Source organism: Narcine bancroftii, chromosome 1 (genome assembly GCF_036971445.1).
Source record: "Narcine bancroftii isolate sNarBan1 chromosome 1, sNarBan1.hap1, whole genome shotgun sequence".
In the NCBI taxonomy this organism is placed as follows: Eukaryota; Metazoa; Chordata; class Chondrichthyes; order Torpediniformes; family Narcinidae; genus Narcine; species Narcine bancroftii.
In genome coordinates, this window is record NC_091469.1 from 432,020,109 (window position 1) to 432,043,943 (window position 23,835).

A 23,835-nucleotide genomic window follows, 5' to 3' on the forward strand; every position below is an offset into this window, starting at 1 on the left:
AGCCAAAAGGGCAGCCATGCAACAAGAAGTCCGTTTGCTGACCTTAATCCCAATAAGACAAGGCATAAAGAAGGCTCCCATTTTCACTGCTAAGGAAGAAAAGGACATGGCTCAGCTGGGCGCAAGCCAGCTGCCTGATGGAACATGGAAGACACCAGATGGAAGAATGGTTCTAAATAAAGAAATAACTCGCAATATTTTAAAACACCTGCATCATCAGAGCCACTGGGGCACCCAAGCCTTATGTGACACTGTGCTTCGAGAATATGTGTGTAAGGGAATCTACACCTTGGCCCAACAGGAGGTGCAGAACTGTCACCTATGCACAAAAATTAATAAGAAGGTAATGAGGACGAGTACCATGGGAGGTCAACCGTTGGCCATACGCCCCTTCCAAAGAATCCAGATTGACTTCACAGAGTTACCTCAAATCCAAAGATGGAAGTATCTGTTGGTGGTGATAGATCACTTTACCCGATGGGTGGAAGCCTTCACAACAGTAAATGCTACAGCCTCTACAGTAGCTCGCCTCCTCCTAGAGCAGATAATCCCCAGATATGGTATAATGGATTCTATAGATTCAGACAGGGGTCCACATTTTTGTTCAAAAATCCAGCAATTGATTTGTAATGCATTACAGGTCTCTTGGAAATTGCATACCCCTTGGCATCCACAAAGCTCAGGGAGGGTTGAACGTATGAATGGAACCCTAAAAATGCAATTGACAAAATTAATGGTGGAAACTAAAATGCCTTGGATAAAGTGTCTGCCCCTGGCTTTATTGAGAATTCGTACTGCCCCACGCAGGGATGTGGGGTTGTCCCCTTATGAGATGATGTTTGGGCTTCCCTTCTGGAGTACAGTTGAGGGGTGTCCCACCTTGGGGGAAGGGGATATTTTTGTTAGGAACTATTTACAGGCACTGTCACGCTCTCTTACAGATTTACGAAAGAGAGGACTATTGGCACAAACACCGCCTCTAGACTTTTCTTTACACAAAGTGGAACCAGGAGACTGGATTCTCATCAAGACCTGGAAAACTGAAAAACTCCAGCCCCAGTGGGAAGGTCCATACCAAGTTCTCTTAACTACAGAGGCTGCAGCACGAACAAGAGAGAAGGGGTGGACACACGCATCCAGATTTAAGGGATCTGTAGAGGCGCCTCAGGACCCTGATACTAACTCAGATTGGACTTGTGTTCCTGGAGAAAAACCTCTTACCTTGCGATTTCGCAGAAAGACTTGATTCACAATGTTATTGTTATGTTCTTTGATTTTTCTTAGTTTGCCTATGTCTTTATCAGGTGTGAAATGTAAGAAATGCAGAGACACAGTGGTCCTGTTTCAGGACCGCATTTGGGGAAGAAAGGAGGGTAATTTTATTTCCCATACCTCAGTTCCTGAGAAATGCTGGGCAGAAAATACCACCCAACATCCATATACCCCTTGTGTGGAAAAAGAAGGAAATAAGATGGGTCATTATATACAGATTCCTAATACCACTCCTTTCCCTCTTAACGGTTGGAAGGGTGACTCAGGCCCACCATGCCCTGATGGACTCTGGTTTTGCATACACCAGCGTACTGTTCCAATAAGAAATTCCATTCCACACTCAAAAGTGCCTGCCCCTTTAAGACAGCCGGACTTAGTTCGAGTCCATCCAAATAACCATGAAAGTTTCGGTCACGCAGTTGGGGGAGATAACCTTTTTGTTGATCTTGCAACTAGAATTGCAGGAACTTTTAATGTAACCAATTGTTGGGTCTGCGGGGTTCCACAGATGTCAGAGCAATGGCCTTGGTGGGGGGAGTCCCTCAATTCATTGACCATGATTTCCCGAATTTGGACAACTAACCGAACGAGATCAAGAGAAACTTGGTCTCTCTCTAACGTCCCCTCTGGTTTTTATTGTCTCTCACGGATCGGCAAATACCCAGTAGGAAAAAGTCCCTGCAAGGCTGTGTGGATTCGCATTTCGCCTAGTAATTTCATTTGGTTTCCTAAACCCCTGACTTGGTTCTTATCCACTGTTTTTAAAACTAATTGCCTACCCCTGTCTAATAGCAGTATTCAGCTTTGGAATTGTACCAGTTCCACCATCACAGGACCATACCAATCAAACCCCACTCTTAAAAGAGTTTGGGAACGGGGATATGGAGTATCCCCAAATGGATTATTCTGGATATGTGGTAATAAAGCTTATACTCGTCTCCCCTTACAGTGGAGTGGAACTTGTTTCCTAGGAATAATCCGCCCAGAATTTTTCCTCCTACCCCACGATCACGGTCATAAATTAGGAGTGAAGATTTTTGATACATTACACCGTCAGCCCCGCTCTAGCACGGTACATTTGGGACAATGGGTAGATGATTGGCCTCCAGAACGCATAATTCAATATTATGGTCCCGCTACATGGGCTCAAGATGGATCCTGGGGTTATCGTACTCCTATTTATATGTTAAATCGCATTATTCGCTTGCAAGCAGTCCTTGAAATTGTTACAAATCAAACAGCTCTAGCCCTGCAATTACTTGCATCCCAGCAAGGTCAAATGCGCTCTGCTATATATCAGAACCGTCTGGCCCTAGACTATCTCCTAGCTACAGAAGGAGGTGTATGTGGAAAGCTTAATTTGACTAACTGCTGCTTACAGATTGATGATAATGGCCAAGCCATTCGAAAAATCGCTGATAATATTCGTACTTTGTCCCATGTACCGGTTCAAACCTGGCATCCTTTTGCAAAATTAAATTGGATGGACAAATGGTTTGGAGGAACCTGGTGGCGTACCTTATTGTGGGTCATCGGAGGTATTTTATTCCTCCTACTTGTTTTGCCCTGTATTATTCCCTGTCTACGCAGCCTGGTGATTTCCATGGTCCAACAGGCTATGCAACCAGGGGAACTGGGAGACCCCGTTAGAATTTTACTTCGGCACGAAATTAATTTATCATGAGACGTTTCTCTTCCCCAAGTTAAAGTCCCCATTCATATATATAATACACACATTTTAAAGAGAGAAAGGGGTGGATTGTTAGAGATAGAGAATTTAGGTTAAAATGGCTTAAGTTAAAATGTGATGATTAATCATAAAAAGGGAAGCCAGAACGGACAGGGAGCTTACTAGCAGCCAAGGACAAAAAGTTCAGCTGGATATGTTTTTTTTGAACATATCTTTTCATGGTCATAGTGAGAGACATGCAGGAGACAAAAGATTGATAAGAAGGGTGAGAAACAGAATTTAGTGTATGTAGAGTTCGCAGCGTACGTAACGAACGTGATAATTAAAAATGCAGTTGTACTTAGAATGCTTTTGCAATACTAACCAATTAAAACAGTATTAATAAGAAGGGGAAGGGCAAACAACAAGGGTATAAAAATCAATGCACTGTATGTATCGGGGCTTAACTGGTGAGAAGCCAGTTGAGTCCAACTCTGCAGACTTGTAAATAAAGCTTGTCGTGTCATCAGTTTTAAAGAGACTCATGTGTGAGAAGTTTTATTTCTGACAAGAGGACTGAGGAGAGCAAATGCAAATAGAGCAGCAGAGATCAGATGGGTAATGAAAGGCCGCCGAATCTAATGCTTATTGTGGGAGAGGATCTGAAGCTTGGGAGAGGGAGGAATTAAATCAAGGAGGCTTGTTTCTACGATGGGATGTTTGCGACCCGTGACTGCCCGCACGGAGCGAAAGGCCAGACTGCACTGGGATCATCGGAGGAAGTGAGGCCCTCCCTCGGTAACTTTGACGGAGAGACGAAGGAAGGGGCTGGCCCACGTCAAGTCTGTGATGAGTAGCTGCATCTTTGACCGAGGGGGCGTCGACAACAGGGAGAAAGTGTTGGAAAAGGTACTCGTTTCTTCACAGGAGAGAAAGCCGCCCAAGTTTTTTTTTATTGCAACTTGCTGCAGGTTGGAGCGCAGTGTAAAGATTGTCAGCTGGTTGAGCTGCCGAGTTCTCGCTCCGGGCGCACTGCGAAGTGACGGGGGGCTCGGCGCGGAGCCTGCTCCTGCTCCCACTCCAGTGGCCCAGGCTTCCTCGAGATGTGGCTGGAAAGCTGCGCCCCTCGCCCCGTCGGGGTCACTGGTCCGCAACCTTCCGGGTTGGCCCGGCACTTCCAGCTCCAGCGAGCCGGGTTCGTTATCCCCGGGGCCCGAGAGGCTCCCCCGCTGTTCCGGGTTCCTCTCGCCCTTCCAAACGTGGTGGGTTAATTGGGTGGCGCGGGTCTCTGCGGCACTGTGTTGGCAATATTCTTTAAATTAAAAGGTGTTTCATTTCCTGCCATCTGACTGAAAAGGATACATCACTGTTGGGTATCAGCCCGCCCTGCACGACATCATCACGTCAACGTCATGACGTCAACCCTCCTCTAGGCATCTGTCTGCATGTCAGCCGCCATGTGCTTCTGATGTTATGAAAGAAGGAGAAAATCCCACGTCTCCGAGCCCTAATTGTGTATAAACGACAATCACCGTTTCTCCACCAGTTCTAGATGAAAAATAATCCCTTCAATTTTACAGAACGGAAAGGGGCCATTGAGCCCATCTTGCCTATGCCAACCAATCCCTCACCCAGCTGTTCTCAACCTTTTTCTTTCCACTCACATGCCACTTTAAGTATTCCCTACACCCATAGGTGCTCTGTCATTAGGAAGGGATTGCTTAAGGTGATACGGCGGGGGGGGGGGGGTTAAGAAAAATGGACTCGTTGTATGCATGGTTTCATCTTCTTTGGCTTGGCTTCGCGGACGAAGATTTATGGAGGGGGTAAATACCTCCAAAGGAAATGGGCCAATGACAATTTTTCTCAAGCAAAATATTTCAGTAACAATTGGGTCTAGAGCAGTGATTCTCAACCTTCCCTTCCCACTCACTGATGGTATAGGGATTACTTAAAATGGTATGTGAGTGGAAAGAAAAAGCTTGAGAAACACTGCCTAAACCGATGTAGCAACCTAATTTTTTTTAAGCATTATAATTGTCCCCACTTCTACCATCTTCTCTGGCAGCTTGTTCCACATACCCACTGCCCTTTGTGTGAAGTAGCTACTCCTCAGTTGCCTTTTAAATATTTTCCTTCTCACCTTAATCTATGGCCTATAGCTTTAGATTTCCCTGCCCTGGGGAAAAAAGCCAATAACCATTTCCATGGGGGGACGTGGCAAGATGGCGTAGAGTCTAGATGTGGGATCTCAACTTCTCTGGCTGGATTTTTAAGTACCCGTTTTTAACCCTTTGTTTTCAAGTTTAAACTTTTAAAATTTTAGTTTAAAGTATTAAGGAACGGTTATGGCCATTAATGGTAAGAAGATTAAACCTCCAGTGCAGAAGAAGTTACATTTTCGAAGTGTTGAAGATTTGGGGCCTAAACAACTTGCTACAGCTTCAGGTTTAATTGCCTAAACCACCAAGATTGCCTGTGGGAGCTGAAAAATAAATGTCTACTACTCACCAAGTGAAGGATAGCGCTGGAATTACCCGTTCTCTGGAGGAAGATGCGTTGCGTGTTCCCAAGAAGTGGATCCCGATTCTGGCAGCCTGCCGATTTTAACGGAGGGAGCACGACGGAAGACGACTCCATTGTCTGAAATGCTTCAGGCACCACTCCAACCTGAAGATTTTGATCTTATCTGTGATTTTCTGGAAAAACAACAAGCTGCGGGGGGAGCCCGGTACCGACCCCCTGAGGAAGTCAGGGTGCCGTCGCTGGGAGTCCAGACCCGCACTAAAACCGTTAAAATGCCTTTTGTTGCGTTGCAGCAGGAGCGGCAGTTACCTGGTTCTGCCACTACATTAGAGAAAGCAGGGCTGAGCTTTTCTGAGCTACAATATAAGCAGTTAAATGCTGTCATTCAGCCTATAATGCAAGAGCTGGCTCAAATGAATGTTAGTATAAGTTCAGAATTCAATACAGTTAAAGCACGTGTGGAAGCATCTTGTGAAGATTTAAAAAAATTTCAGTCTGCTTTTTTGGAATGTAAACAGCAAGTGGCTTCTAATACAGAAAAAGTGTTGAAGGTTGAAAAATCCGTTATATAATTGCGAGAACGTGAGAAGGAGTTAGAGAGGAAAATAGACTATTTGGAGAATCAAAGTAGAAGGAATAAAGTGAAAATTGTTGGTTTGTCAGAAGGTATGGAAGGACAAGATCCTCTTTGTTTTTTTAAAGACTGGATCTCACAAGTACTAGGGCAAGAATTTTTTTCTGAAGGCTTGGTAGTGGAAAGAGCTCATGGAGCTTTCAGGAGAACAGCTTTACCTGGTCAGCCAACGAGACCTGTAATAATTCGATGTTTGAATATTTGGATAGAGAAGCAATACTTCGACTAGCAGTGAAAAATGCGAGAAAACGACAAACTCCGTTATTGATTCAGAATAGTAGAGTTTTTTTAAATCCTGATTTGAGCCAAGAGGTCATTCAATGTTGACGTCGATTTAATCCAGTTAAAGAAGTTTTGTGGTGTAAAGGTTATAAGTCTACTTTTCGCTATCCGGCAGTGCTGAAGGTGTTTCATGGAGACTATCAATCTCGGTTTTTTGAGAATAATCGTGAAGCAATGATTTTTGTTGATTCATTGCCAGATATAAGAGGACAAAGACGCAGTCCACCATTGTCTCCTAAAGAAAAATTTGGTTGTTCTGGAAACGGAAGAAATGGGAAAAACGGGAATGGAAAGAGTTCAACTTCTTTTGAAATGGGATCTCCGAGTTTGGAACCTCTTGATTGAATAGAAGAATCTTCTTATTCTTATTTTACTTTTTAAGTTATTATGATATTTTGAGATTCTTTTTTGTTTGGCTGGGGAGGGAGAGATTTATTCTAGGTTCTATTAGTCATCAGCCACTGGTGGGTGATCCACACCCAAATTTTGTTTAGGGATTACTACCTTTTGGTAGGTTTTTTTTGGGGGGGGGGGGGTTTGTTAATTTTTAAAAATTTTTATTTTATCTAGCTTTTAATTTGTGATTTTTTTACTCCTATTGGAGGGCCTATATACGTGATTTGAGTTTTCATATAAAGATATTATTGATCTTTAGTAATATTAGTAGATATGTCAAAGTTGAGATTTGCTACTTTTAATGTTCGAGGTTTAAACAGTCCAATTAAGCGCAAAGATGAGGGACAGTTATGGTATTGATAAGAACTCTTTGTTTCTTTATTACTAAATTCGATCTTTGGTAAAACATGTGTTTGGTAGAGATATGATTTTATTTGAAATGACTAAATTTGAGACTTTTCTGATGAAGGTACCAGAGAAAGGTTATATTTCATTTATGTATTAAATGTTACAGGATGGTATGGATGAAAAGGGTTGGGATAAATCCAAAGGTAAATGGGAAGTGGATATTGGTTTTATTTTTTCCAAAGATGATTGGTTAGATATTTGTTATGATAGTGCAATTAGACTGATAAATGCATGCTATGCAATGATTAATTATAATTTTTTATATTAATTATGCTTAACACCTGAAAAACTAAAAATGTATGGTTTTTGTGAATCAGATTTGGGTTTTAGATGTGATAACTCTGTTGGAATTTTTTTATGCTGTCTGGTCATGTATATATATATATATATATATATATAATCTTTTTGGAAGAAAATTCAATTGTTTTTAGAATACCTGTATAAGATTAAAATACCTTTAGATCCGATAGTATCTTTATTGGGCAGTTTGCAACCTCTGAAAGGTTTGGGATTAGATAAATTTCAACTCGCTTTTGTATATTTAGCATTATTTGTAGCGAAAAAATGTATTGCTAGTACGTGGAAAGATACAAATATGATTGATATTAATAGATGGCATAATGAGATGAAATATTGTTTAATAATGGAAAAAATTACATATGTTTCGCGTGATACCTATAGTTTTTTCTATTAGTAAGTGGTTGTTATATTCAGAATATTTACATTGTGATTTACGTTGATTAATATGTATGTTTAATTTTTCCTTAATTTTTTTTCCCTTTCTTTATGGCTCTCCTTAGGAGAGCTGGCTGAAGTGGGGGGGGGGGGGGGGGGGTGGCATTCTTTTCTTTTCTTTTCTTTTTTTTCTATAAAATATAACATTCATGTTTTTGGTTCATTGTTGAACATGTTATTTACTATCTGTATTTTGAATGAATAAATAAAGTTTAAAAAAAAAAACATTTCCATTATCTGTCCCTCATAATTTGATAAACCTTTATTCACTTCCCCCCCCCCCCCCCTTACTTGTACATTCGGGAGCAACCCAGTGAATATATAAACATGGAACTGCTTGCCTACCAAATGCAATAAGCGGCAGGCTAGAGACAAATTTCAACAATTCAATCAGCACATAGTTGTTGTCTAAGCATATCCATCCATGAGTTTCTGAAGCCAACAATGAGAACGCGAGGAGGTCAGTTGGTCAGACACCATCCATGGAGAGAAATGGTCAGACAATGTTTCAGGTCAGGACTCAATTTTCATGAGTTTCTGGCATTTATAAGGAGTTTTTAAAAAAAAGATTTGAACATTTTGTGACCACATCTACCCCCCCCCCCCCACCCCCACACTCTTGTGTTCGTACATCTCCCAACATTTTTCCATACTTTGATGAAGGGCTCAGGCTCGAAAAATCAGTTATGTATTTTTACATTTGCCATATAAAGCTTGAAGGAGGCATAAGAAGGCCTTGGGATGTAGAATTAAGGAGAACCCCAAGGTGTTCTATGCATATGTGAAGAACAGGATGACGAAAATAAAGGTTGGGCACTAAAGAAGGCAAATGTGCCTGGAGGCAGAGGAGGTTCGGGAGGTCCTAAATTAATACTTTGCATCATTATTCACAAAAGGACCTTGATCACAGTGAGTTTGAAATTGAACAGGTCAGTGTGCTGGACAATGTGGAGAGTAAGGAAATGGAAGTGTTGGATCTTAAAATCATCAAGATTGATTCCCCAGGGGGTGTACATGAAATGCCCTAGATTGCAGTGGGAAGTAAGAGAAGAGATAGCTGGGGCAATAGCAATAATCTTTGAATCTTTGTCCACAGGAGAGATGCCAGAGATTGGAGAATTGCAAATATAGTCATCTTGTTTAAAAAAGGTAATAGGGATGTTACGAGCCTTTGGGCCCCAAAACCCAGCAGCAATAGAAATTCACCAAGACAAATGGTTACTTAAACAAAAGTTGCTTTTAATTTTCTTTAAACATAAAAACAGGCTCAAACTTTAACTTATTACTATTAACTTAACCCTAATTCTAAGTGCATGTGTATGTAATGTGTATATGTTCAGGAAAGTTTTTTGATTCACAGTCCAATCTCACTCCTCACTCCTCCAAGTTCACCGGTATCAGGCAATTCTTATACTGTGCACAGAATTTAACATTTATGAATTTTCACCAAGCTCTGGTGCTTGCAGGTAAATGGTTACCAATCGGGAAGGTTCTTGTTGGTTTTTAGAGCGAGATTTGTTACTCATTGGACACACACAAACTGATTCCTTCCGATCAGCCACTTCAGTGTCTTGCCGAAGAAACTTTCCCCATCGTGGGTTTTCAAAGTGATAACCTCTTTTTCCAGGTCACCACAGAGTTCCTCTTGTTTCCTTTATTTCAGGAGAAACACTCTAGCCAGCCATTTCCTCTTGTATGGACAACAAGGGTTTTCAACAGGCTGAACTCAGAACTCACAACGTGACTTCAGAATGGGATCTTCAACAAGCTGCCAGCTTGTCAGTTGCAGCCTCAAAAGCCACTGCAAAACTTTTGAACTGAATTCTCTCTCTCTAAAACATTGAATTTTTGCAGCACTTTTACAGAGTGCTTTTTGCAGAGGAGCAACAAAGTATCAACATACAGCTTTCCTAGGAGAGCATGTGATTTTTGCAGGCAGAGACAGAACAGCTTTGCTCTCAGAAAGAGAGGGAGTTAGAGAGAAGGAGTCACAGAAATCAGTTCCAGAGGGACAAGCTGGCAAACTTTGGAAGGCTGCCTGGTCAAAGGAGAAGACCGGCGGTCTGAAAGGTGACCTGAAAGAAAGAGGATCATCTGGAGAACCCTGAAGGGGGGAAGTTTCATCAGCAAGACTGATTGAGAAGGAATCAGTTGTGGATGTCCTGGAAAAGGATTCTCTCTCTGAAAACCAGCAAGAACCCTCCTGAGTGGTAACCATTTGCCTGTAAAACACCAAAGCCTGGTGAACTTTGTTAATGCTAACTGCTGTGCACAGTACAAGAATTGCCTGCAACCCGTGAGAGTGGACGGTAATCCAAAGAACTTTTCTAATCTTAAATATACATTACACACACATCTGCGCTTAGTATTAGAGGGGGAATTAAGTGGGTTAGGTAGGTTAAGTAATAAGTTAAAGTTTAATTCTGTTTTCTTGTTCAAATATAATTAAAAACTACTTTTGTTTAAGTAACCCTGTGTTGTAGGGCATATCTGTCGCTGCTGGTTTTTGGGGTCCTCTGGACTCCGTAACAATGAGATCCCCTTTGTGAAGTGTGTGTTTGTGAAGTGAGGTTCACACTAAACCCCTACAATCTATCTCTTTTAAAAACATTTATATCTCATATAAAATATATTACCCATAAAAATAATAAATATCCAAGTGATATTGAGAATGTATTTTAGCAGCTCTGTTGCAGTTCATGCTTGTTTTATTGTTAGTTGCTCGTAAAGTTTTCATTTCCATGTTTCTTTAACTATTTTGACCAATACTGTGCATTTAATGAATTGATACTAAAATGAGAGTGTTTTGTTCTAATTTAACATTTATCATTTTTTTTTTCTGCAGCTGTATGCAATGAGAGAAACATTGGAAATGGAATATATTATGCAGTTTCTGAACTGGATCAATGCAGGAATTGAAGCAGTATTTTGGGTAGCTGATTTTATGTTGTTTTGCTTTGCTGTAATGTCAGCAACTGGATTGGTTATAAATTACATTTGTGCAAAACTCTTCACCAAAGGCAGATTAACATCCAAAGAAGATACCACACCTAACAGAGATGTCTGTGTCAACAAACCATTATCAGAAGTAAAGGAACAAATCACCTTGAGCACACAGACTGAAAACAACAGTGAAACATTACAAAGAGGAAATGATAAGGATGCTTTCAGGAACTCAGCTGATTTACAGAGGCACGATAATAGAGTTGATACATGTGGAACTTCAGTTGAATGTGATAGGAATGAAGTTCTGTCTTTAATGAATGCCTCTGAATCAACAGATCTTGATATCTACACTAGTGGTCGCCATACTGATGTGAATTTCAGTGGTCCAAGCAGGACAGTGCAATTAACCAGGTAATGTAACATGACATTGCTGGTGTATAGGATCAAAAATATCATTTCAACATTTTCAGATGTTGTCAGATTTGAGATTTGGACTTGAATTTGATTGATATTAAGGTTGGACATAACTGGCAAACTAATTCCAAGATATGTGTGAAGTTATACATATTAGTTGTAAGAATAAAAAAAATTAAGGACACAAAATCATTGTAAAATCAAAGTTTGGTATTAGATAAGACATTTTTTAAAAATCAACACGTCTGACAGAAATATTAACAACCAAAATTTAACTAAACCTTGCTGGGGAACTTGGTCTGATAGAGAGCTATATGAAGTACATCTTTCAGGATAAAATAAAGTTTAGGAAGAGAATTCCAGAGCTTAGGTCCTTGATAAAGGCATATTTTGCTTGAGGGCAACTGATTAAGTTCACAGATGGAACCATAGAAACAGGCCTCTTTGGGCTTTCTAGTCTGGGCCAAACCCTTTTTTTTTTTGCTTAGTCCAACTGACCAGCACCAAGTCCGTGAAACTCCATACCTATCCCATTCATGTACTTGTCCAAATTCGTCTTAAATGTTAAAATTGAGTCCATATTCACCACTTCAGCTGGAAGCTCGTTCCACATTCTCACCACTCTCTGTGTGAAGAGCTTCCCCTCATGTTCACCATAAACTTTTCCCCTTTCACTCTTAACCCATGTCCATTGGTTTGTATCTCACCTACCCTCAGTAGAGAAACCCTATCTATATTTACTCTGTCTATCCCCTCATAATTTTAAGTACCTCTATCAAATCTCCCCTTATTTTATGGTCCAAGGAATGATGTCCTAACCTGTAACTCAGTTCCTGAAGTCTAGGCAACATCCTGTAACTCTTCTCTGCACTCCTTCTATACTACTGATATCTTTCCTGTAGTTAGGTGACCAAAACTGCACACAATACTCCAAATTTGGCCTCAACAATGTCTTATACAACTTTAATATAACATCCCAACACCTGTACTCAATACTTTGATTTATGAAGGGAAATATGCCAAAAGTTCTCTTTACAACCCTGTCCACCTGCGTTGCCACTGTCAGGGAATTATGTATCTATTCCCAGATCCTTCTGTCCTACTGCACTGATCAGTTTCCTACCATATACCATGTATATCCGTTCTTCATTTGTCCTTCCAAAATGCAATTCCTCAAACTTTCTGCATTAAATTCCATTTGTCATTTTTCAGCCCATTTTTCCAGCTGGTCCAGACCCCTCTGCAAGCTTTGAAAACCTTCTTCATTGTCCACAGCACCTCCAATCTTAGTGTCATCTGCAAACTTGCTTATCTAATTTACCACATGATCATTGATATTGATGACAAACAACAATGATCCCATCACTGATCCCTGAGGCACACGACTAATCACAACCCTCCAGTCTGAGAAGCAATCATCCACCACTACTTTTTGGCTTCTCCCATCCAGCCATTGTCGAATCCAGTTTGCTACTTCACCATGAATACCTAGCATCTGAACTTCCTGACTAACCTCCATGTGGGCATTGTTAAAAGCCTTAATAAAGTCTAATTAGATAACGTTCACTGCCTTTCTTCAACTTTCCTGGTAACATCCTCAAAACACTCTATAAGACTAGTTAAACATGACCTACCCCCACCATGATATCCAAAATGGTATACTTGTTATTGAGTGGGACAGCTATGGGGTGTCCTGCACACCTGCCTGTTCCCTTTCCCTCTCCTGCCTCCTAGATGTGTGTCCTTGTAATTCCTCTCTATCAACTCCCCCCCCCCCCCCCCCCTCCCCACCTCCCATTGCCTCCCAAATGATCCGGAGTTCATCCAACTCCAGCTCCAATTCCTTAACTCAGCTTATCAGGAGCTGCAGCTGGATGAAGTCATTAGGGAAACTTCTGGCTTCCCTAACAACCTACATTTTGCAAGAGGAGCATTCCCCTGCCTTGGCTGCCATTTTCATAGTCGCTGACTAAATGAACAAAATATTTGATATCTAAAAAAAACCTGCCCTTACCTGTGCATACCTGTTGAATCCTTTTTTGTTCCTCGAAAAGAGTTCCTCTGACTTCAACTCCAACTATTCCTCGCCTCTTTCCTGTTTTTACCAAAGCCTGTTGAGTCAAATCCTTACCAATCTGACACAGCCCACTCCGACGATGATTCCCCCTTTGTCTTCAACTGTTGAACTCGATTGTCCAATCAACTGCTATCAGCTAAGTCTCTCATTTTTCAACCCCTTTGACTTCATCTGTTGAACTTGACTCGAGGTGATGAGGACATCAGAATTTAAGGGAAATGAGTAATGGACTCATTATTCTGAGGATTAGAATACTGGAGGAAGTTATTGAATTATGGAGGGTTATTAATGATTAAAGGGGGGGGCCAAAGTTTGTCAATGGGCCGAGAATGACGGGTGGCTTGTATGAGGACAAAAGATGACCTCAGTTTTACATGCTAGAAGGTAGGAGGCAACCAGGGACAAAGACATGAATGAGCTTTCAGTTGCAGATAAGTTGGTACATTATAGAGGTAGAAATAAATGGGGTTAGTAATCTCTTAGCAATGTATGACCAGGTATGTCATCATGATTGCACAAGGTTTGGCTATAGCCTCACTCATTTATAAGAGGGATGGTGTTTTGGCTGGAAAATGGAGTTGGTTGATAGGAATTCTGTATTCAAGCATTTATTTGGAAGTGATTTATGTTTTCAAGTGGACAAGCAGTCTGTCAACCCATAACAATGGGGTGGTGTGGAGTAGTATTGTCAATGTGCGTGACAAAATGGTCATTGCTTTCATTTAAAGGTCTCAGTGTAGATGAGAAATAACAGGTAAAAATATAGATGTTTGGAGACACAAGATGAAGTGGTTCAGGAGCAGGAGGTGAAACCAGCAGGAGTGAATAATGAGATTCAGCTGCCAGATATGTGATTTGCTGGTTGGTCATGACTGTCAAGTTAAATGTTAACTGCTTGTTCAGAGCCAGAAATCCTACCCACTGAGTAAATATTCAGTGTATAACAACCCAATAAACCAAAATGTAGCAATATAGAACATTACAGCTTAGTACAGATGTTGTACCTACCCCTCCAAAAAAAAAACTAAACCTTCCCCCCCACCTCCTCTTGACTTTCTATATTTTTCTTTCAGTCTCTTCAATGCCCCTATTGTCCCAGCCCCCACCACCACCCCAACCAAAACATTCCAGGCACCCATAAGGCTCTGTATAAAAAAAATCCTATCCCTGATGACTTCCCTCCCTTCGTTTTGTACTGATATCCTCTGGTGTTTGCTATTCCTGCCCCGGGAAAATGGTGCTGACTGTATACATTTTCTATGCCTCTCAGAATCTCGCGAACCTCTATTAAATCACCTCTCAGCCTGCCTTTGGCATCCTTGGCATCTCAATTTATGATTTTTTTCATTTCCCTGGAAAAATTTCATATCAGAGGTTTGATCAACAGTAACAACATTTGTGCTATTGGCCATCACTTTGGAAATTTAATGTTCTTGCAAGGTTGTTCAATCAACAAGGACTCAAGAAAGAAGAACAGCAAGGATTATCCCAAAATTTTGGATTCTATAATAATAATTTTATATATCCACACTTTTTAAAATTTAAATTTTTTAATTTAGGCATAGAGTATGGTAACAGACCATTTTGGCCCATGAGTTCACGTCGCCCAATTTATACCCCATTAACACATCCCCGGTACATTTTGAACGGTGGGAAGAAGCTGGAGCCCCTGGAGAAAACCCACACAGACATGTGATCAATGTACAAACTCGTTACAGACAGCGCAGGATTCAAACTCGGTCCAGTCGGGTCCTGATCACTGGTGCTGTAAAGGCATTGTGCTAACTACTATATCAACTGTGCTGCCTTGCGACCAGGCACATGAATCGGAAATTTTGATGGAATGCTCAAGTTTAAACCATTGGATGGTATGAATAAATTGGATAGAATGAGCTTTTCAATGAAGATTAAAATGTATTTGAATAAATGAAACAGCCTTTAGAAGGGGTTAGACTTAACGAGCTAAATATAGGTACAACTCCAATTATCTGAAATGGTCAAGGCCCATTTTTCGGAGAACTGGTCTTTTTTTTTAAAATAGCTCAGTAACAATAGCAAATCACTAGTAACAGTGTTTAGGCTTTTTAAGCATGAAAGTAATGTTTAATTCTCACCAAAAAAATTCTGGATACTGCCGATCACCGACACCTTCCCACCGAGGTCCTGCTCGTGCCAGGAGCCCGAGGGTCCAGCTCCTGCCCGGGAGCTTGGGATCCCTACTGTCATCGCCAGGAGCCCAAGGTCCGTTGCTGTCGCTGCCGAAAGCCCGAAGTCCCTGGTCAGTTCAGCTCCAAAAAAATTCTGGATACTGCCGATCACCGACACCTTCCCACCGAGGTCCTGCTCGTGCCAGGAGCCCGAGGGTCCAGCTCCTGCCCGGGAGCTTGGGATCCCTACTGTCATCGCCAGGAGCCCAAGGTCCGTTGCTGTCGCTGCCGAAAGCCCGAAGTCCCTGGTCAGTTCAGCTCCAAAAAAATTTCGGATAATCGAGGATTTCAGAGAATCAGATTTTGGATAATCAGAGTTCTACTGTTATGTCTTAATGTATGTCCATTCCTTATGGTCCAAGACTTAGTAGGGTTGTTCAGCCCAGTCCATTAAGATCGACACAACTCTGCATCCCTCGACTTGTTAGATTTTTTTGTCATACTTTCCCTATTTATATCAGGATCCTTATCTCACTCATTCCTGTGGTTGCACCATTCTTCACCCAACTTATTACCAATATGCAAATTCCAAAGCAGCCAGGACCAAAATCTCTGAACTATTGGACAATGAATCAATTTTCAACTGAAATAATATTATTAATTAATCTAATGCTTGTAAATCTCTGCTTTCAACTGTAAAAGGAAAATAGAGTATTTTCAATGCTGGTAATACTGATTTGTTTAAAAATTTTTGAGAATTTAGTTTTCACAGTAAATCTATCAGTACTCGATGCTGATTTTTTTTTGATGGGCTTGAATTGTTCTTGTACACGAACAAATTAGTATCAAAATAGAATGGAAACAATAAATACACAAGGCTAGTGAAATGCTCCATTTATCACTGATTAGGTGAGCTGATACATTGTTTCATCCTTCATATTTGACAGTGTGAAATTCTGGAGTGTTCATTTTTATGCATTTTTTATTTATCTAGTAATGAGGAAGAAGATTTGTACCGTAGTGTGGATGGCGTTAAAGAAAGAATTCTGAGTAATTCAGGTACTCTTTTGGTGCTCTGTATGTTTATTTGTTATAATAGTGTTTCATCCGTAGCTTCTGTGTGTTATTTTTATTAAGTTGCTAAGAACACATTTTCATTGTGACAACCTGAGGCCTGACCACATCCACAGTATATGTGGTAGGCAGACTGCTGGGGACAAGGATACAAGAGCAAGGAAACAAAACACTGGAAATTTGTTTTAAGAAGGGCAGATGCTGAAAATATGAAATAAAAATAGTAAATGCAGAAAATACTCAGCATGCCAAGCAGCATCTGAGGAAGGAGAAATAGAGTTAAAGTTTCAGATGAAAGACTTCAACATTTCACTTGTGTATCTGCAGGACTGATTTATCATGTACTATCCCACCAAGACCACCCATAAATTGTAGGAACAACACCTTATTTACTGTCAAGGCACTCTTCAACTTCAACCTCCAGTTTCTGCTAACCTGCTCTACTTTCACCCTCCCTTCCCTTCCCCCTGTCTTCTTTCCCTCTTCTCTTCATCTCCTTCCCTCTTTATTCACTTAGCCATCCCTCCTCCCCCTGCTTGCAGCTGCGCCGTCCTTCCCTTCTCCACCTATTATCTCCTGCCTTTGGGGCCATGCTCCTCCCTTCCTCACCTTTTTGTTCAGACTCTGTGTTATTATGCATGTAAATAAGAACCACACTTCCCAGCATGCAATTTGTGTGGTTGGGCGGAAACCAGAAGTGACATATGATGTTGGAAGTCAGTTGAAGAAGCTCAAGTAAAATAAAGTCAGTTAAGTGTTAAACCCATGTAAAATTGTTGTTCTTGAAAGAACAAGCTTAACATGGTATCAGAAGTGTCTGAGTGAGTAAGAGAAGACAATAATTCATAAGCATGGATAAGTTAAGTCCTCCCACACCAATGCAGTTTACTGGTAATAATCGGAAATGCTTCAAACAGCAATTCAACATTTATTTAGAGACTAGCGGAGCAGGAGAAACTGAAGGAAAACGGAAAGTGTCTATATTTTTGAACATGAAGGGTGAAGATGCCTTGAACATCTATAACAGATTTCAAATTGATGAGTCAGATTTCACGTTGGACACTGTTGACAATATTTGGGAGTATTTTGTCACATTTAAGGGATTCATGTTTCTCCCCTGTAACCAGAAACAATATTTGAGCTTTGACCAATACTTAGCCAAGCTTCACCCACTGAGTAAGTCCAATGAATTTGGAGATTTGAAAAAAGAAATCACTCATTAAAGGCAATAGTTTGTGGAATTCCAGATAATGGACTTGCGTGAAAAAGATTTGACTCTGGAAAAGGCTGTGAATATGTGTAGGGGAGCAGAGACCACATGAGCACAAGCTAAGGAGCTGCACAGGACAGACACAATAGTGCATGCGAGGAAAACAGAGCACCAGGAGTTTCCCAAAGCAACAACAAAGCAAAGTGGTAGACTCAAACAGCAGATACAGCAGGTGCGGAGGTGGACACATTCCAAAGATGTGTTCTGCCTATGGAAAGTCCCGCTATAAATGTGGGATAAGAATCATTTTGTAAAGTGCTGCAAAGCATGGGGATACCAAGAGAAAGGTGTACACAATGGATGAAGAAATGGAGGATTCTTCATGGATTCACTACAGAATGCCGCAGGCAAAATGGAATAGATCATTCCAGTGACTGTGAATGAGACAGTAAGCTCAACACTGGAGCCCAGGTGAAGCTGTTATCCATGGATGATTACAAGACCTTCACCATAAAGAGCAAGATTTATCCAATGAAACTAAGTGACAGGCTACACTGGAGAGAATATTCCAGTAAAAGGGGCTTTATGGTGAACTTCAAACTCAAAAGACAGCATCTAAAGTCACAGCTACTGATTTTAGAAAGGAGAGTACAGGCAATATTAGGTCTGCGTGCATGTGAAGAGCTCAACCTGGTGAAAATAATTTTCATAATGGCTTCACAGACTGAAGATAAGAATAAAGGATAACTACATTGGAGAAGTGATGCCTTGAAAGAGAATCATCCTCATTACATGATATCAATGACAAACTGGAAAATGTGTTGGCAAATAAGGATGCCTTCTTACGCTGGCTAGAAGACAAAAATAGACAGTTAAAGGAATGCCTGGAACTTGCTGAACAGAAACTGCAGCAAACAATGAAGTGAGCAGAAACGTTACCAGAAGTGGAAGCTGAACTTGCCCAGTGAATTGCAGCTCTGACAGTTGAAGAGTGGCATGGCTGCATAGAAGAACATTTGAGACATTTAGAAACTCCGCTTGTCTCTAATGAACAACTTCTGCATCTAAAAGAAAGAATGGCTCCATTAGAGGATAAGAATATATTGATACAAGAATTTGAAATCTTAAGAAAACAACTTGAAGAATCTCTTTATGATAAGGAATTGGAAAATGCAAACCATCTTCTTGCAACTACAAAGCTTAAAAGAACTGGCAACTATAGCCACTTTTAGGTGCTCGGACGCAGATAATGCGCTGGCAGACGCGACTGGGGGAGTGCAGCTGGGATGTTCAGGTGGCCGTGGAGAAGACACCTTTCTTTCACCTGAACGTGCCGGCTGAAGGAGAGCCGCGTTCTCTCGAATGCGGCTCCTGTGGACTGTGGCCATAGTGTTAGGTCTACTTTGTTCATGAATGAGTGAGACAAACACCAGGCTGAGTCGAAATCAGGGTTCTTTGTTCTTTATTACCGGATTGTAACACTTGCGACTAAACATGTTAGTCGGAGAATGCATTCTGCCGTTATCAGCAAAATGGTGATTTTTTTATACCCTTGGATATGTGCTTAGAACATCATCATATCATTACTTGTCCAATGACTAAAACTGTTGCTATCCTTTCCCTGCTAGCTTCCTGCCTCTCAATCCATCAATGTCTCTCTTATCTTGTAAGTACAAGGATGCATTTACATCTTGTTACAGCCCTGTACATTCCCATCTCATGATGTTTTACCTAACAGGAGTACAAGGACACCTCCCCTTCTTGTTACTGCCCTGTACAGGGTAACTCCCTACACATTCCCATCTCATGATGTTTTACCTTACAATCCCTCCTTTGTCCTCTTTAGAGGACAATCTCGCCCTGACTATGCTACCACCGCGTTACATTAGTTCGCCTATTATTGCCAAGCTCTATACGGGTTCTGTTCACAGGGCAGTTCGGCTGGTGGGCGAGGGCTCCCCCAACCCTCCTTTGCGTACACCCCCCATCCGTCACCCCGATCCCATTGCCCGTTTACAAGTTTCATCCCATTTGCCCCCAAGCAAAAAACTAGCTAACCCCCCGTACATTAGTAAATTCCCAAGTTAACATATGGTCTACAATCTAATTCATAATACTTGTTCTACAATCTGATTAATAATGTTTGTGTTACAATCAATGTTATAATATTTGGGTTACAAGCAAGGTTAAAATTATATGTGTAACAATCTAATTCACAATCCCTCCTTCCCATCACATTCCCCTTCAGACTCTAGATCGATCTCAGCAACTTTCTCCGCCTCCTGTAATGTGAGATAGTCTTGCTCCACAGCCTGCACAGCTTGATATTTCGGAGGCAGTTCATCACGGTCAGCAAAGGCTTTCTCTATGGTCCTCGTGACCAGCGTTCGAATGCATGGAATACAACAACAGCCACAAGTGATAAAAATTGATACAGAAATGAACAAACCCAGCAAAAGTTGTCCTAACAATGTGCTCCATCTCCCAAACACTCCCTGTAACCAGGATAAAACAGGATTGGAGACTCCAGACTGGGCTTTTAATTCTTTCGCCAATGCCCTAAGTTTCGTTAACCCCTTAGTGAGTGATCCATCTGGCCCTGTGTTATTAGAGATAGAAGTGCAGCATAGATCTCCAAACATAGCACACACTCCACCTTTCTCTGCCAGGACCATATCAATCGCTATCCTATTCTGAAGTGTCATAAGGGAAGTTTCTGACAGTTGTTGATGTATTGCCTCAACAACGTCCCTGGTCAAATTTGCAAGGCGCTGGACATTATAGTGAATAAGGTTGATCCTATTAACATTCTTATTTACAGTGATGGGAAATATTGCACTAAAAACAGGAAAGCTTTCAAACCCAGCTGCAATCTCATCGGCTAATTTAAATTCGTCCGGAATATTCCGGGCTTGGCCAATGGCATCAATCCATACCCCATCAGGGTTCCTTCCTCCCGGCCCCAAGAGTCCAACACTCCTCCTTTTTCTCCACAGCCAACTCTCTGTGTGGCGCAATTCTAGGGAATCCTCGTCTCCCTCCTGCCTTTTGACAATCAGCACTGGCGCATTAAGGGTTACTAGAGCACACCGACCATCCCAGTTAGCGGGGAGCCAGTTGTACAGCACTCTTCCTCCACAAAACTCATCTGTGTAGTCATTCAATCTGCTACAAGTCTCCTTAGTTTCAGATTCATTTTTTTTTGTTATGGGACCTCAAAATCATCCCCTGTATATGTTCATGATAACCAGTAACCTGTTTGGCTGCCCTGTCAGGCACCCATGTGGCGTTTTCCCTGCTAATAGTAGGTCGTCTACATACTGAATCAGTGTAACATCTTCCGGGAGCTTTAATTTCATTAGGATTTCGCTAAGGGCCTGATTGAACAGTCCTGGACTGTCCTTATAACCCTGAGGTAATCTAGTGTATGTGTACCGATGTGCTTGGTAAGTGAAAGTGAACCAGTCTTGGCATTCCTCAGCTAATTTCAAGCAGAAGAATGCGTTTGCCAGATCAATGACAGTATAGTATTCGTGCTCCGGACTCAGAGCCCTAAGTGCTACATATGGGTCTGGGACTGGTCTCCGATGGTCTTGGTAGCCAAGTTAATCTCCCGGAGGTCGTGTACCATCCTCCAGTCTTTTCTACCCGGTTTGGGAACAGGCATGATGGGCGTGTTCCACATACTGTCAGGTGCCGCCCTTAAAACCCCTGACTCCATTAACCCTTCTATCGTTCCTTTAATACCCTCCTCCTGACTGGGCGACAAGCGGTATTGTTTTCTCCATATTGGTTTCTGCCCGGGGTTGGCCAATTCTAGAAATACCTCTCCTTTTATTACTCCCACATCATAGGGCCCCGTTGTCCATATATGTGGACTCAGATTAGAAAGATATTTGTCTGAGTCTCTGTGATCAATATTTTCTCCTTCTATGGCTCGGTCTCTTTCTACTTTCTCATTCACAACCTGGTCCCATGCTTCAATATTCAGTCTGACAAATTTTCCTCCCTCCGAGGTGGAATATCCCGGGATTTCTGTCTGCCTGTATTCACACCCTATCGCTTCCTTTACCATCGGACCCAGCTGTCGAGCGTGATGATCTTTGGCAATACCCAAGGTCACATGAGGCATACTTTCTACTCCTAAGCAGAACCACTCCATTTGTTCTTCTGTCATGACAACCATAGCAGCTATTCCCTCCTTACCTACAAAGATAAATGGACAATGTATCGTTTCTGTCTTCCCTTCTTTTAGAGAGTCCCACCTCTCCTCATATTCCTGGTCCGGGTGGATGGTGTAGTTTAATGTAACATGCATAGGATCTAGTGGATAATGGTAATCCCCATACCGAGGAATACTGGCCCTCCACTCAAAAAACTGTTTAATCAGCCCTAGGCCTGGTTCATCATACAGTAGCCGACTCCAGAAAATACTAACCTCCACAGAGTCTTCTGAAGCGTTAGATGGGGTCATTACTATAAACTGTCCTCCCCTTCTTATTGTATCCCCTGGGTATGTTAACCGAAGGCCCTTCTCAGAACATTGTATGGTTATTCCTAGTTTGGTAAGAATGTCCCTTGCTAATAAATTAATGGGGCAACTTGGCACAACCAGGACAGGCGTTTTAACCCTTTGTCGTCCAAATGTCATGTCGATGTTATCTGTATAGGGCTGTGTTTCCCTTATCCCGGAGAATCCTATTGTAGATAATGTTTTGCCCGAAAATGTGCTGCCTGGGGGTTTTTTAATCACTGTCGTAACTGCTGCCCCTGTGTCAACCATAAATTCAATTTTTTCTCCATTTACCGTCCCCCAAATTTTTGGTGGCTCCCAGGGAGGCGTGATTTTTGATTCTCCTGGGCACCGTCAATAATCAAATTCAGCACCTTCCTCAATATAGTCATTACACTGAGGTGCCTGGACTTGTTGATCACTCTGCCACCCCCCGATTCTCTGGGGCCCATCAATGTGTCCACCCCTACCCCTTGCTTGTCCTCTTAAATTTCCTCCTCTTCCCCGATAGCCTCTCATAGAGGGTAATCTTTTTCCCCTTGCTCTCCCAGCCTCCGGACAGTTCCGCTGGTAGTGTCCAGGATTTTGGCAGTACCAGCATACTGCATGTTCCCCTCTATACATTGTACCTAGCTGTCTTTCCCAACCATTTCTTACTTGGGGTCCCGGATTTATCACTGGCTCCATGACCTGTGGGACTATCTGTTGGGCCGCTAATTTAACCCCTATATGTTCTATGGCTCTCACCAATTTATCGGTTGTCTTGTCCACCTCCTTCTGGGTCGCACTTTCTGACTTAGCATGCTCTGATTGACGATGTCGTTTGATTGCATGTGTCAGGTGTCTTTTCCACAAATCCTCTGACATTGTCTCTACTCCCACAATGTCCCTTAATTTTGCTTGAACCGTAGCAGGTAGTCCGTTTATTATCCCATTACGAAAGTGAGCCCTTCCTAAGGGGCTGTGGTCGAGTCTTTCTCCAGTCCCTGTTTCCCATAAGTCCCATGCTCGAGTGAAATACTCGTGTGCAGTCTCTCCTTCCTTTAGTTGAAGGGTTACCAAGGCATCCAAACTATAGGGTGTAGGAAATGTTTCTCTAAGTGCTTCCCAAAATTTATTCCAAAGTGGGTTAAATTCTATTTCATCCCCCAATTTACTGCTTCTTACAATTTTCTCTATTTGCTTCAGGGCCCCTTCTGCCTTTAATTTTATCATGATAGTTCTGACATCTGCGAGTGCTAATTGTTCTTGGCAGGTTTCTCGCTCAAAACAAGAAATCCATGGACTAGCCCCATTACTCAACGGAGGTAGTTTTTTCATTAAACTCTCTAAGTCCATTCGTGACCAGGGTACATATTTTTGAGTTCCCCGTCCCGTGATCAGTAATGGGCATTGATATCTCAATTTTGGGGATTTCTGCTCCTTCTTTACTCTTGGCATGCATTTATTTATCCAACCTTGTTCTGACTCTTCTTCGTCACTGTCACTGTCCCTATCAGCTTCCAATGTCTCAGGGTCAAAGGTATATTGGT

The 23,835-nt window shown here is 41.8% G+C and overlaps 1 protein-coding gene across 5 annotated transcripts in view; it reads left to right on the plus strand.

The window, feature by feature from the left end:
• The first annotated feature begins 3,584 nt into the window (after nt 1–3,584).
• Nucleotides 3,585–23,835, plus strand: part of LOC138751659 (ubiquitin thioesterase otulin-like) — a 50,488-nt gene continuing 30,237 nt past the window's right edge. For 4 of the 5 annotated variants that reach the window (XM_069914231.1, XM_069914233.1, XM_069914234.1 and 1 more), the window contains exons 1-3: nt 3,585–3,850; nt 10,768–11,279; nt 16,501–16,565. In XM_069914231.1, coding sequence (XP_069770332.1) covers nt 3,791–3,850; nt 10,768–11,279; nt 16,501–16,565 — 637 coding nt within the window. In that variant the 5' untranslated portion in view covers nt 3,585–3,790. Of the gene's footprint in view, nt 3,851–9,889; nt 10,232–10,767; nt 11,280–16,500; nt 16,566–23,835 lie in introns of those variants that run through there. The other variant, XM_069914232.1, reaches the window with a different exon arrangement.